At 38.6% G+C, this 15,119-nt stretch overlaps 1 protein-coding gene and 1 pseudogene across 1 annotated transcript; both read right to left on the reverse strand.

Moving 5' to 3' along the window:
• Positions 1 to 946: 946 nt before the first annotated feature.
• LOC143881034 (short-chain dehydrogenase TIC 32, chloroplastic pseudogene) lies at positions 947 to 2,403 on the reverse strand (annotated as a pseudogene).
• A 1,328-nt stretch (positions 2,404 to 3,731) lies between these two features.
• Positions 3,732 to 15,064, reverse strand: LOC143882024 (E3 ubiquitin protein ligase RIE1-like). The gene is made up of 4 exons (XM_077385402.1): positions 14,394 to 15,064; positions 10,537 to 10,656; positions 8,015 to 8,312; positions 3,732 to 4,129 (listed from the first exon to the last, which is right to left on the reverse strand). The coding sequence occupies exons 1-4, from the start codon at positions 14,834 to 14,836 to the stop codon at positions 3,968 to 3,970; spliced, it is 1,023 nt and encodes a 340-aa protein (XP_077241517.1). The 5' UTR covers positions 14,837 to 15,064; the 3' UTR covers positions 3,732 to 3,967.
• Between the last annotated feature and the right edge of the window lie 55 nt (positions 15,065 to 15,119).

The following is a 15,119-nucleotide window of genomic DNA, read 5'->3' on the forward strand; positions in this document are numbered from 1 at the left end:
GCTCGACTATGACCTTTTTGAGGTAACCCTCCACTGCTCACTTTAGCTTTGTACTAGATAGCCCTTTTCAGGTAGTCCTCTCCAAAGGTCGCTCCTTCCGTGACTCGAACACGGTACGTAGCGGTTGCTATGATACCAAATTTTAGGTACCTTGCCATCACGCCAAAAACTCTAAAGCTGATGGAACTTGTTAGGCAAGGCCCTTTAAACCTGTCCAACACCAGGCTAGGTCCCACCCAGTCCCATACTTAGGATGGCCCCACTAAGGACCGTAACAGCTATCCTCAGTAATAGCTCCAAATCCCCAGCAAGGCCACCATCTTTCAGAGAAGCGTTTCAATAAGACACAAACATTTATAGCTTTAGAGGTAGTGGAGTGACGGTTTAACCTAATAATTGCGGCCCTCGCTCAGAATCAGCTATCGATAAGCTAGAAGGTATGTTTCCATGAGAAATTATATGATGAGTGGGCGTACAAAATGATACTCATCATCCAATCCTAGATATTTGATCCAACAACCGCTCACTTTTTGAGAAGCTATTGTTGGATCAAATATCAAGGGTGGTACTTCAATCATACCAACTTTACATGTTTATACGCCCTTCCATCATATAATTTCTTTGTTTCAGAAATTATTTGATGAGTGGGCGTACAAACTCGTACTCATCATCCCAACCTTGATATTTTTTTTATGACATAGGGTATCCCCACCCCAATATTTTTTTGGAACGGGATGAGACAATCCTTGATATTTGAACCAACAGCAGCTCATTTTTTGAGAAGCTGTTGTTGGATCAAATATCAAGGGTGGTACTTCAATCGTACCACCTTTATGAGTTTGCATGCCCCTTTCATCATATAATTTCTCTGTTTCCATTATCTATCTTTGGCTCTTTTCTTCCAAGACACGTTTTAACTCAAAAAAACCTGAAGGCACAGAGGACATTAAGAAACTAAAGCCGATGGCATAGATGACTGTGTCTTTGGTTCCTTAGAAAACCTTATAAAAAGAGATATTACATATAGATTATTCATGTCCTCAACATTCCATCAAACTGGGATAGACTACAGGAACATCACTGAACAGAAGTTCCCAAAATGAAAACAAAAAAAGCAACAATTAAATGCAAGCTGAAATCCACGCCATTTGGAAATCTGTTGTTTGGGGTTGCGACCACAAGCCCATCACTCAATCAAACTCATGCTGAAATCCCACAGTTTCTTTGCCAATTCCATATCTGTAGCTTGAGTCTGTGGCTTGGCTATGTTATTATCACTAAAATATGTGCCGGTAACTCCCTTGACCTGTGGGTGCAATGCCACGTAGCACTGTGTTGAAGCCCCCTGTGGAACAGTTTTAAACAATTTGTTAAATACAACAAGAAGACCATATACAATGGTCCGATGTTGTAGAAGATTGGTAGTGATACTTCCTGGATGAAGTGAATTAGCAGTTATCTCCACCCCTTCTTCCTTTAGTTGTCTTGAGAGCTCATTCGCATGCAATATGTTTGCAAGCTTTGATCGACCATATGCAACAAGACTACTGTACCCTGACACATCATTGAGTTTATCTTTATCAAAAGGAATTCCCGAACGATTCGCAAATCCATGACCATCGGATGAAACATTAACAATCCTTCCTTCCACTTTACTATCTCTTGCAGTTTTTTTGATGGTATCCAACAAGAGATGTGTTAAAAGAAAATGACCAATGTGGTTTGTTGCAAACTGCATCTCTATGCCATCTGTGGAGAGCTTGAAGGGAGTTGCCATAATTCCTGCGTTGTTAATGAGGATGTTGAGTGGAAGACCCTTAGACTTGAATTCGGACGCGAATTTTCTAACTGATGCCATTGAGCTGAGATCTAACTCCATGACATCGAGTTGAGCGGTGGGAATTTCTTTGATGATTGTATCTCTAACATCCTGACCAGCTTTAACATTCCTGACGGCCATAATAACATAAACGCCGCGCAATGCAAGAACACGGGCTGTCTCAGTGCCAATACCATTAGATGCACCGGTGACAATGGCAGTGAGGCCGGTTCCATCGATCCCTAGGGTAACATCCTCTGCTGTTGAATTAGCAGAAAATCCAGAAGGTCCTCTTCTTGCAAATAAAGGCATCTTTGCTTCTCTAGACACAAAAATCCTGAAATGAAATGCCCAATATGAAGGCCTAGAACTGAGCAATATTCAACAGAGACCCCAAAAAATAACTTGTGACGAACCCAAAAATCCTGAAATGAAATGCCCAATATGAAGGCCTAGAACTGAGCAAAATTCAACAGAGACCCCAAAAAATAACTTGTGACAAACCCAAAAAAACAAGTTGCTTATATAATAGAGAGGGATTATTATGAAGGAGGGCCAAACGTGTTATTGACACAAACCTAGGTCAACTAATCGTTTAATGTGAAAGAGTTTGGTCAGAATTGGGGGACTTGTAGACCAGCCACCATGATTCGAATTGGTTTGTTGAGAATGAAACTTCCAAGGAATTTTCTTAAGACCCAAATACACGTTTTGAGACTATCCTTCTTGTCGTCTATGCCGGTACAAGAAATTATTTGTTTTAGGTGAAGAAGAGGCAGAAGCATGGAAAATATGGATTTTTTACATATTTTCCATGGGTCCCGCTATTGGGCGTTTTACTTAATGTAAATTGCCTATTAGTAAGTTGTTCATTTATCGGGCAGACTTTGTAGCCAATCATAGTGCCAGTCCTTTTGGAAAGGGCCCACCATAAGATTATTGATGGTCAAAATCTTATCGACACCGTCCCATCTCAAGATTATCATTACATTGAATCTTATCCACCCCTTTTGATTCCTTAGGGGCCGCTTGGATACGCGGATTTTAGAATCCAAGCTTTTAGTTTGACAACAATGTAAAAGAGGGTTAGAGATAGTAGAAGAAGAGGACCGGCTGTCATTTTTGACTTCTCTCCATAAGCCAGAGAGTAGCAGATCCTCCCATATTTCCAGGTTTTAGAAATCATATGATGTATGAGATATTTTTAAAACCTAATTTTCTTGCTTAAAATCCAAGAAACGCTACCGGGACAGCATCCAGCAGCTTGATTCATACCCTCTTTTACACTGTTTTCAAACTAAAAACCCGGATTCTAAAATCCGCGTGGCCGTTTGGATACGCGGATTTTAGAATCCAAGCTTTTAGTTTGAAAACAATGTAAAAGATGGTTCATGATCAAGCTGTTGCCGCTGTCCTGACAGCATTTCTTGGCTTTTAAGTAAGAAAAAGTTTTAGAAACCTCATGATGGAAGAGGTTTCTGAAACCTAGCTCTCTTACTTAAAATCCAAGAAATCCTGGTAGGAAAACAGCAACAGCTTGATCATGAACCCCACTTTTCCACTGTTTTCAAACTAAAAGCCTGGATTCTAACGTATCCAAACGGCCCAATAGATAAGGTATATTATACAAGTAGGGTGGCAATCCCTATGCTTAGATAAGATAAAGTTATCCAAGTTGGGAAACCAATCCTGGAACAACATATCCAAGGATTTCTATCCATATATAGGTAGCTATCCTCGGTAATAGCTCCAATTCCCCAGCAAGGCAACCAAATGAATAGTGCATCTTTCTATGGAGTGTTTCAGTAGGACAAAAAAAATTATGTCCTGGAGCTTATGGAGCCAGGTTTGACCCATAACTGTTGCCTCTCCACATGTAATCAGGAAACAAAACAAGGTTTTCAACCTTACCTCAGCTAAAAACATCATTATAATTATCAGATAAAGATGCCTTAAATCCCCATAAGCATTTCTCCCGTAATTTAAGATGATTTTTACTAGATTTTCCTATCAACCATTGATTTTAAGAGCACACTGAAGAGATTCCAAGCCCAAAGAAAGAATATACACAACTTATCACTCAAAGCAGGTCATAACATCTCTTTCCACAACACACAGCTCATCATGAAATGGAAAGAATCACTACAGTCAAACCTGGTCGTTGCCCCGGAGAATGTTAAATTTGCAGAGAGGGCATGTGGCATTTAGGCGGAGCCATTTGACGATGCATCCTGAGTGGAAATAGTGATTGCACGGCAGTGAGTGAAGCTCCACCCCATCTTCATACTGAGAGAGGCAAATGCAACATTCCTACATCATCAACAGTTCAATACACATATGAGTAGAGGTTCTCACTAACACTATTTTGTGTGAAATTCAGAACTGCAAACTTCTTTTCTTAATGATGGAGAAGTATTATCAAAAGGAAGATACAATAAACACGTAGAACTGCACTTGCGTGCATTTCAAGCGAATGGAATGAAGTCTTTCGCATGGATTAAATGAATAAAACGAATTCTTTCCATGCCATGCACGAGAGAATATAATCAAAAGGTCTGCATTTCAAGCGCATGAAATGAAGTTTATTACATGGATTAAATAAACAAATAGAATTCTTTACATGCCACGCACAAGAGAAGCATTGTTTACTTAACGAAGAAGACAAACCAGGTCCAAATCCATGTTTGTCTATTTTGTTATGGCTACTGATATTGGCACTACTGTATTTTAGTAATTGCACTAACTCCTCGTCTTTTATTATTTAATGAGCCATCAAAGGTTATTACTCAACTCAACAAAGCTATGATTTGTGGACACGGACACGAGTGTTGAGCCTCGACACGGACACGGGGTGTCGGACACGGCAAACTCCCAATATTTAGAAACAGGGACACGGCTAAATAGAAAGTACATATACTCATGATTTGTGAACACGGATTCGTGTGCCGAGTTTCGACCAAGTTTCGACACGGATACGGGTATTTGACATGGAAACCACTAAAAACAAGAAATAGTGTCACACTCATACACATACATACATATTAATTTGCTAACACTTTAGCAGTACATCTAAAAGTGTCTAAAGGAGTGTCGACACGTGTGGACACAGGTGTCGTGTCGGACACGACACTTGTGTCGGACATAAATTCGAAGTGTCGGCCAAATCATAGCAACAAAGCCTTTGTCCCAAACTAGTTGGGGTCGGTCCATCAAAGGTTATTACAGTTCCCAAAAATGCAAACACGAGATTAAGTAGAGAATACAACCTTTCGGCTCATCACTATAGAGAAGACAACCTTTCGGCTCATCACTGTAGAGAAGACAATCTCTCTCACAAACAGATGGCGTTTTTTTTTTTTTTTTGGTGAAGCTTTATACACAGATTCACATATCGAGTGTCGCTACGTAGTGTGTTCCTTTAGGAATTTTTTTATGTTTGTTCTGATGCAAGTTATTTACGCATGAGACAGTGCTCTCTCTCTCTCTCTCTCTCTCTCTCTCTCTCTCTCTCTCTCTCTCTCTCTCACAGTGAGAAGAAGTGACTCGTGCCAAGTTGATGGAGTAAAAAGAGGTAGGGGGAGACCGAAAACAACTTGGGTAGAAACAGTGAGGAAAGACTTGATGACTCGGCACATAACAGAGAACATGACCTTGGATAGGAGAGAATGGAAGAAAATGATTCATGTAGACGAACCCAACTAGTGTCAGGATTAGACTTGGTCAATTTGAGCCAGGTAGATCCTTTCACCTTCTTCATGAAAATTTTCTAAAGGATTCATTAGCTGACCCCAACTAGTTTGGGACAAGGGCTTAGTTGAGTTGAGTATATAAATATTTTTTTTCTAAAGGATTCATTAGCCGACCCCAGCCTTATGTAAGGAAAGGCATTCTAGAACCGCTACCCCCCAAGATCATTTTCCATAGATCCTCCATTTTCATTGAGAGTGGATTTGATGTGGTGCCCTCGTCTAGATTACAGTCCATCACTATGCCTAGAGTTTTGGCTTTCTGCTAGATGGCAAGTTCAGATAATATTTTGTGTGGACCAAGGTTGCCAGATCGGGAAGCGAAGGCTCTCAGTAAGGTGGGAAGCGGGAAGCGGGAAGGGTCGGAGAATTTTTTTTAATAGTTAAATATTTTTAAAAATTTAAAAATAAAAAATTACTAAAAAATATAAGAAATAATTATATGAACCAAATATTAAAAAAATACATTTTATTAAAAGATCCAACATTTACTTTAAGGAAAATCACTATCAACTGAAATGCTTGTGTTGACCAGTGCATTGACCAGTGCCTGACAAGAAGAAAAAATTTTAGAAACCAAATTATGAGATTTTTTTTACCGGACTTTTGAGATTTATTAATGTTTGGACATGATAGAATTTATGAATTTTTAAAATTGAAAAATACCCCATCGTTTGGAAGTTAAGATTTTGACCCAACCCGTTTTTCGAATTTTGTACTAGAACTGGAAAGTTGATTTTTTGGGGCTTGAAACTATTTTTAATAGATTCAAATGGGGGTTATTCCCTTATTTACATGTAAATCATAAGTACTTAAATGACTTTACATGTAAATAGTAAGAAGAGGAAGAGGAAGAGAAGAGGACTAGCAAGAGACAAGGAGGGTAGATAGTAAACGCGCTTCCCATAGAGTGGGATACGTGTTTCCCATGGAGGGAAACAAATTTCCCATACAGTGGGAATCGCATTTCCCACGTTTCCGAAATGAGATTCCCAAAAATCGGGGAATCGAGATGATTCCCATTTCCGAATCAATTTTTGGGGAATCGAGATTCCCCATTCTGAGTAGAGATTCCTGCTTCCTTGGTGTGAACTGCCCCATCCACCGAAGATAATTCATTATCAATAGATGCTAAATATGTTGTGAAGATGGAGAGTCGAAGGGCTACCTGATAATTGTGAGGTCACTTCTAGTATCTGGAGCTCCGTGATTTCCTTGTTTGATATCCAATGGGTTTTCCTAAGGTCATTGGTCAAAGTTTATTGATTCTAAAGGCACTTTTCCCTGTCAGATTGGGGTGGGTTGTTTTCTTTGGAAGCTATTTCTCATGGGTTCTCTTTGGGCTATTTGGAAAGAACGTATAGAAGAGTGTTTCAAGTAGTGTGTAGACAGATTAGAGTGAGTCGTCCCAAGGCAAGAGATAGCAACTATAGCTCAACTAAATAAAACAGACACTATAAAGTCACTTCACTTCACCCTGCATAGATCATCCCTAGGCAAGAAGATAGCAACTATAGCTCAACTAACTTTTCTGGAATGAAACACACTTCATCCCACATGTTTCTATATTTGGCCTCTAATAATCTTCGGTTAATAAACATTTCCCACTCACCATAACAATTGAGAATATATTACTTCAAATCTTCAATAGAATAATCTATAAAAGATATTGCACAACCGTAACACTTGTCTCATGACTAGCAGAAAAAAGAATTCAATTATCAGTGTGCTGCAGCCTCTCTCTCACTCTGTTTAAGCAGCTGGTGTCCTGTTGGGTTTTCTGTCCTAGCCGGTTTTGGATCGCAGATATCTATTTCTAAGATTTTAGGTAGATACGGTCTCTATTCTATATTGGGACATCTCAGTGTTCTTCATGTAAGTCAGATCTTTGTTCAATTAAACCTAACAAAAAAACAACCCTGCAGCACTTAGGTTGCTTAGAACCTCCAAGTAAGTACTTGATAGTAATATCTATCGACAAAATTTCAACTACAGTTGTAATGTAATTGGTGCCGGTTCTTCTGAACAGTTACTTGAGATAAGAATTATTAGAATTTCAAGTCTTACAAGTTGACAGATTTCTATTACAACTCACAAAATTAGGTTTTACTAAATAGAACTATGAAGTGAGTTTACTATCGTATTTTCCAAGAGCTTTTCACAGTTCTGGTGGCTTCTGTGCGTTTTACACATTAAACATAGCCGTGCATCATGATGTATCAATATGCGGCTACAACTATGTTCCCCACAGTGCCTCTAGTTCCTACACTTCACAATTCTGAGAAAACTAAATTAAGCTGTTTTCTGTTTCATGATTTCCAACAAAAACAAATCCTTAACCGTGCTGGGTTTTCACAAAACTACCCCAACTGTAAATAAATAATTGTAAAATCCAGAGAAAATAAACTTGAACTTGACAACAACAAGAAAAGTAGGTAAAGATACAAACCGAATCCTCAGGCAAAAGAGAGACTTCATTTGTAGAATTGCTTGCACTTGGTTCGGTTATTGTCACTGCAATGGCTTGCTGCTCCAAATCGAAGTTCTCCTGTTGGTTAGCCTGACGGAACTTAAACTTCGGAAGACCGCAGATATCAGCATCGGACGCACCTTCCTGACCCGCCACAGCATATAGAAATGCTATGATACATGGCAAGCAACAGCACAGGGCAATGCCAACGATACAAGCCAATGCCACACAAAATATTGCAAAAAACACGTCAAATGCTAGAAACACCACTGTTAACCTGCACTCGTTTTTAAAAAAACATTGTAAGCTTCATATGCGAGTAAAGACTAAAATAAGAAATTGAGATGTACTTAAAACAACGTTAAATAGCTAGATACTTAAAATGATTTATTTTCCTTTTTTTTGTTGTTTCTTAGCTTTTACTTGGTTTTTCATTGCTTCTGAAATACAAATGATCATTTCAAATATGTTTAGTTTATGTTTTTTTTTCAAATTTATACACAAGATGAAGGATGTTATTGTTATTATCATACTTCTCAGACTAGTCATAAGATAATGTAACCTTTACTGTTTGGAATATTTGTTAAATTCTTTGGGGGACCTGGAAGGAGAGAAATGTTTGAATTTCCACAACAAATCAGCCCCAAAAGAGAAGATTGTGGCAAGCATTAAAGACAATATCAATCATTGGCACTTGGCCTGTGATGTGTGGATACCTGTGTAGGCCGAATGTATCATATTCGAAATATGGTACCAATACTCGTACAGGATACTTCACGGATACTTCTGCTAGTCGAGCAAAACATTATTTCCTGACAAGGTTTAAAATTTCGGTTTCGGTACCGGTTTCGGATTGAAATTTCGAAATTTCGGTCGAAATCTGGTACAAAACCATAAAACAATATTTTATTCAATATTAAATTTCGGTGAAATATTAAATTAATATTAAAAAAACGGATTTTTTGGGTCAAATTTCGGAAAAACCGAAATTTCAACCGAAATTCCAAAATTTCGGCCGAAATAAATGACCGTTTCGGTGTCGGTCGGATTTCGGTCGAAATTTAAAACCATGTTTCCTGATTTACAATCTGCTCTATCGAGACTTCATGAGATGGAAACTCAAATGCTTACATAGGCAACCATTGATGTTACACCCCCCATTTATACAAGATATGATATCTCTTGCTAAAGGTGATAAGGGGCGATTTAAGCAAGGTCTAAATTTATAAATGAAAAGAGCTTGGACATCTGGCCTCCAAGAAATGCAATAATACTTTCATTAACAACATGGTCTATAGACACACTCCACGTTTCTAGGGGAAGAAAAAAAGAGCGATCAAAATGCTTAGCAAAAAACAATTTTAATGATATGAAGAAATACCGTAATTTCACAAGTTAATTTTTAGGAGAGCAACAACAGTGATCTTTGGCAGCTAGACAACACCAACGGCGACCAGAGTCCTGCCACCCAGGTAATACAGTTAGAGGAAAATCCAAAATCCGCTGTACACGGTCGAAAAAACAATCTAAAATCTACACTTAGGTTTTAGATTGATTTCTGATGGTTGACAGGAATCCTTAGCAGACCAAATTAACCTCTGGCATTGTATTAGTTGGATGATGAGAGTTTAAACAATGTTAGGCCACCAGACCCTTGAAATAGGGGTTCTTTTGTCATTTCCATGATATAGGGGTTTTTGTCATCTTCCATCATTGTCTTGCTTACAAAAGTATAGTCATGTTTTCAAACGCTTCAATATTATATTTTAGAAAAAGAAGGGTGCTAGGTTTTTGTGTGTGAGAGAGAGAGAACCTAACAACTTAAGAATTCGATTTCCGCGCAGATTCAGATTGTGATGGCAGAATCCTCTTTAACAAAAAATTACCCTGAAATAGATTTCCACGCTATGATTTGTGGTCACGGACACAAGGGTCGCGTGTCGACACGGACACAAGGGTCGCGTGTCGACACGGACACTCGACACATGGCAAAACCCCAAAATTTAGAAAAGGGACACAGCTAAAGTATATATAATCATGATTTGTGGATACGGTTTCGTGTGTCGAGTTTAGACATGGATGCGTGTTGTCTAACACAGAATGTCACTCTTGACACAGTACAAAAATAGAATGTCAAACTTGACACAGTCCAAAAACGTGCCCACATTAAGTCTACCACTTCTGGCAGTACATTTAAAAGTGTTCAAAGGAGTGTCGACATGCATGTCGTGTCAGACAAGTGTGTCAGCAATAACTTCAAAGGGTCGGGTAAATCATAGTTTCCACGGAAATTGGCTAATCAAAGAGCGTAAAACAGATTTCTGTGGAAATCAATTTCACTGGGAAGACTTTTACGCACATCCAAATGCTAACTAGGAGTAATAATGGCATTAGTACTGAATTACTACTGCTTTCAGTAAAGCTATTTTGCAGAGGACTTACATTAAACTCACTGAAAGATGTTTCAGACAGAAAACAAACTTCTAAAGTATAGCTCTTACCAGTAGAGGAGAGGAGCATCTTGCAGTAGTGCTTGGCCGCCAACAACAATCCAATAGAACCCAATTATCCACCAGAGAAACGAAATCATTGTATTCATGTACTCCAATTTTCTCAAAACGCTGAAAATCAGATATTAAGGGTCACAACAAAAAAATGACAATTCCAAACCAGTGAATACATTCATGATCAACTCCTTTCATATTGGATCAATGCCCCAAAGATTATAAAACAAATCAGATTATACAGGATGCATGTAATAAAACAAACTGCATTCTGATACATGCAGAATAGATCATGAGGTTTCTGTATTCTATGTTTGCAAGTTTGCAGAACCTGTAAGTGCATGTCTAACTACAGGAAACATATATTATGTCTTCGTTGTTATCTGAAAAGACAAATATACAGGCGTATAAAAATGGAATGCATTTATATGATTTTACATTGCGGAGAAAACATCAGAAGATAAATTCTTAAGTTTTATTACTGGTGCAGCAAAAATTGATTCCAAGTGTTTATTTTTAAAGCTCAAACAACTTTCAAATTCTTGCACAAAAAAATGAATGTATAATTGCTATACACACACACACACACATCAATATAAATATAATTATCAAGGACACTGACAAACAGATTAGAAGCATATAAACTGAATTTATCACTTCCAAGGGGAGCGGAAGACAAAAAAAAAAAAAGAGGAGCGGAAGATGTTGTGCCATTATTTTATGAGAATCGAGGAGATATCTTATTCAAAAGACTGCACTCAATCTATTGTAAGTGTATCACCCTAAGTTGTGTCGATTTCATTTCGTTCGGCCTTTGTGGTGTTTCGTTTTGGAAAAGATGCTGCGACCGGAGAAAAAAATAATAGTTAAAATCGTAAAAAAAAATCCAAAAATGGAAAGTTGCTAGAAAAATGTAAGAAGCCGAACCAAATATAAAAACACATTTTACTACAGTTTACACATTTTACACAATAGTTAAAACAATGAATTTATTGCAATACATCAATAAAAAAGAAAATCAATCATACAAAATTACATCCTGTCGCTTAAATGTCAAAGAAAAGTCATCATCTTTTATCTTTGAGATGAGTAGAAAGTTGTAGAAGTGAGATGAGTAGGAATTAGTAAAAGAGATAAAGTTTGGTGGTGAAAGTACGAAAACAGAGGGCTTATATGGGTTTATATAGGGGTTTCCATGTTTGGGGAGGAAAGAAGACGGAAAATACGCTTTAAACGGTTGTAAAATGTCAAATGGCTAAAAAATAAGGGTAAACGATAAAGAAAAAATGCCTTTAAAGGGCAAAACTGTGTTAAAAAAAAAAAAACTAGGTGTTTCGGGCAAAACATGACAAAACGGCTGAAACAAGACGAAACGGCCAAACTTGGACAAAACAAAATGAAATTCCACCAAGAACGAAACACAAGGAGTTTTGGTTTCATTTTCCAGACCGGAACGGAATGTTTAGGCCATTTCGGCCGAAATGAAATGAAATTGACACCTTGGTATCACCTTATGTGATCTATGGCCTCTAATTACAATAAACAGGCCGGGACTTGACGGTCGGGAACCATATAATCTCTTTCTCTCTCTCCATACATACATACATACATACAAAGAGATACCAAGAGATGATAAAGACAGAAAACCCGGACTTACTATTTTCAGTAAGCGTGGACTAACACTATTTTTAGTAAGCGTGAACTTACTATTTATAGTAAATCAAGAAAACCCCCTAGAACTCAAAGGAACGCCGAGATGGAGTGTGGTGGGGAAGCGACTCGGAATCTGAGCTTTGATGCCAAACTGATGTGGCCCAGGGAAAGAGAAATAGGAGAAGGAGAGGAAAAGAGAAGAAGAAGAAGAGGAAGAAAAGAAGAAGAAGATGGGAAGAAGAAGAACAGAAATAGGGGAGAATCTGTATTCTGAATTCATTAATTCATCCAAAGTTCTAAAATCCCTAGTACATGAGGCTCTTATATAGGCAATTGAAATAAGCTGGAAATAAAATAACAGGGAAAGTAAAATCCCTAAAACGAAATACCAAGGAAATAAAAATCCTAAAACTAAATAAAAAGAAAATAAATTCCTAAGAAGTGCTAATGGGCGCATATGCCGCTTATGGGGCCTACAATCTCCTCAAACCAGTTCTCCAAAAACGATCTAGTGAATAATTTGGTAAAGTCTGGCATGCATAGTGAGATCCTTTATGATGGGAAACCTCTACCCCCATTGTACTTTTTTCTTTGAATAAATTAGTATCATTAAAAATAAAATATAATTCCAAACAACAAACACGGTATCAAAATTCGGTCGAAACATGTCATTTTTGGTCGACATGTTTTGGTCTCGGTTGCCACAGAAATGAAACTCCACAAAATTGAAATTGTTACGAAATCGACCAAAATTTTAGTCATGTTTTTTTTAATGGCAGCCAAATTTATTGCAAAGGAAAAGACCGAGATGGCCAATACATGGAAAACAAAAAGAAAGAAAGGCTAAAATAAACAGCATAATGACTAACTCGCAAGGCGGAAGAGAGTAAAACAAAGCCAGAGATTTCTTTGAGACTCCTTCTCTAGCTAGACTATCCGCCTCCTTATTTGCAGAGCGACGCACATGATGAAATACCACAAGAAAGGAGGCAGTCCAATTGAAGATCTCATAAAAAAAACCTACCAAACCTCCACGGGGTTTGTGGGAGCCCTTGAGCCAACGGATCACATTCAAAGAGTCCCCTTTGACCACCACATTATCCAAACGATCTCTAACTACCAATTTAATCCCTTGCTGAATTGCACGAACCTCTAATTTTGTGGCATCTGCCACACCAATGGGACCGGCAAAGGCCCATATTATCTCCTCAAGCTCATTTCCCAAGAGACCACCAACCCCAGCGGGGCGAGGTTCCCCAAACTATAACCATCAAAATTGAGCTTCATGAATCCTAGCGAGGGGGCACCCACTCTTTCACAATTTTTTGCCAAGTCTCCGAGCTGTGGCAAATATCTCCCCAGACTCATGTTGGTCGTATTCTTAGGAGTAGGAATCTTCCCTCATAGGTGTCGCTCCCGTCCCGGAACCGCGATTCGGAGCTCCTTAGGAAAGAGCTTCCAAGGAGCACGACCCCGAAGAGACGGAAACCGCTCCCAACCTGCTCCTATTACTCCCTGCCATCACTAACTTCCTTGGATCAAACTCCTCCAACTCTTCAAAGTACTTCATTGGAGCATGCACGGCATCATCTTCAGAAGGCACGAGAACTCCAAACTTTAGGCATGCATTTATTTTGGGTCAACCAAGATGCATTTGCACACGGAAGCAAAGTAAAAGAAAACATAAAACTACACAAACAATAGAAATCAAGGTGGTATATATGTTATACATTTAGTCTAAAATGAATCTTACTATTCCAAATGTGTGTGCAAAAGCATGTCACTAGGTGTTAAAAGCATGTCACTAGGTGTTCGATGTTTTTAAACAATTATGGATGATTATCTTGTTTATGTTATGATTTCTATGTGTTTATCGATGCTTATTATAGAATTTTCTAGAGTTCCAACTTAAATTTTCATTCTACATATTTATGCATAAACTTCCACGAATTGACAAGATAACAGCAAAACAACATGAAATCACAGAATGATAACTCTAATCATAACCCATAATAATTTTTTGTCAAATTACCCCATATAAAAACCATTTCTCCTAACAATTATAAAACCCCAACACAACATGCCATGTAAGCAAATTCCAATCCAAAGACCTGCAATTCCTTACATTCATGACAAATAAATGAGTAAAATCGTGTAACACAACACAATCAAGTGAAAAAAAAACCCTAATTGTGGATTACCTGTTCTGACCCTCCCTCCCTTCTTCCTCCCCCTCTCTTTCCCGATTCCGCCTCCGATACTCTAGATAAACAAAACCCACATGCAGAAGACACTGCAGAGCATAACCCGCGATCCAAACCCTCAACGGCGTGGACGGCCTCTCCCTGACCGTTGATAAGAGCACAAATTCAGACACCAAAACAAAGGCAAAATTCCAGATCACATCAAGAACAACAATGGGCTTGGAATAGCCCCAATCAGTCTGCCGCTCTTCCAATTGGAGAGCGGCGGTCTCCCTGACGAGCATCGATGGCTCCCGCATGATCCGACGGCTGGTGGCGCGGCTTATCAGAAGGGAGAAATTCCTACTGGTGTTTGAATTAGGGTTAGGGTTTCTTCTGTTGGGGGTTTCGAGAAGGGGGGTGTGGTCGAACCCATGAGCTGAGTGTGGTTCTTCCTCCATTGTTGAAGAAATGGAGGGATCCGGAGAGATAAAAAGAAATTAGGGTTAGGGTTTCTTCTTATAGTCTGTTTTGTGCAGAAATTAGGGTTTGAATGTGAAAGGATGGGAGAGGGTTATGGTGTGGAGATTGGGAAAGGGGAAAATGTAGTTTTGGTGGGAGAAAACTATAGAAGGGTAGATTTGATGTCTGTGGGAAGAGATAAAAAGATGTCTCATGTCAATCTTTTTTGCATGCCTATCCGGAAAGTCGGAGATTTTGTCATGATTTTAAAAGTAAAACACT

This window comes from Tasmannia lanceolata, unplaced genomic scaffold, assembly GCF_043159265.1.
Source record: "Tasmannia lanceolata isolate RefF3 unplaced genomic scaffold, GAP_Taslan_0.1 ptg000007l, whole genome shotgun sequence".
Lineage (NCBI taxonomy): Eukaryota > Viridiplantae > Streptophyta > Magnoliopsida > Canellales > Winteraceae > Tasmannia > Tasmannia lanceolata.

What these genes read in the sequence shown, in the direction of transcription:
- LOC143882024 (XM_077385402.1), bottom strand. Translation starts at nt 14,836, where the DNA reads ATGGAGGAAGAACCACACTCAGCTCATGGGTTCGACCACACCCCCCTT. An exon ending in GGGAGGGAGGGTCAGAACAG is followed by an intron (nt 10,657 to 14,393) that starts GTAATCCACAAT and finishes TCTGATTTTCAG; the next exon opens with CGTTTTGAGAAAATTGGAGT. An exon ending in GATGCTCCTCTCCTCTACTG is followed by an intron (nt 8,313 to 10,536) that starts GTAAGAGCTATA and finishes AAACGAGTGCAG; the next exon opens with GTTAACAGTGGTGTTTCTAG.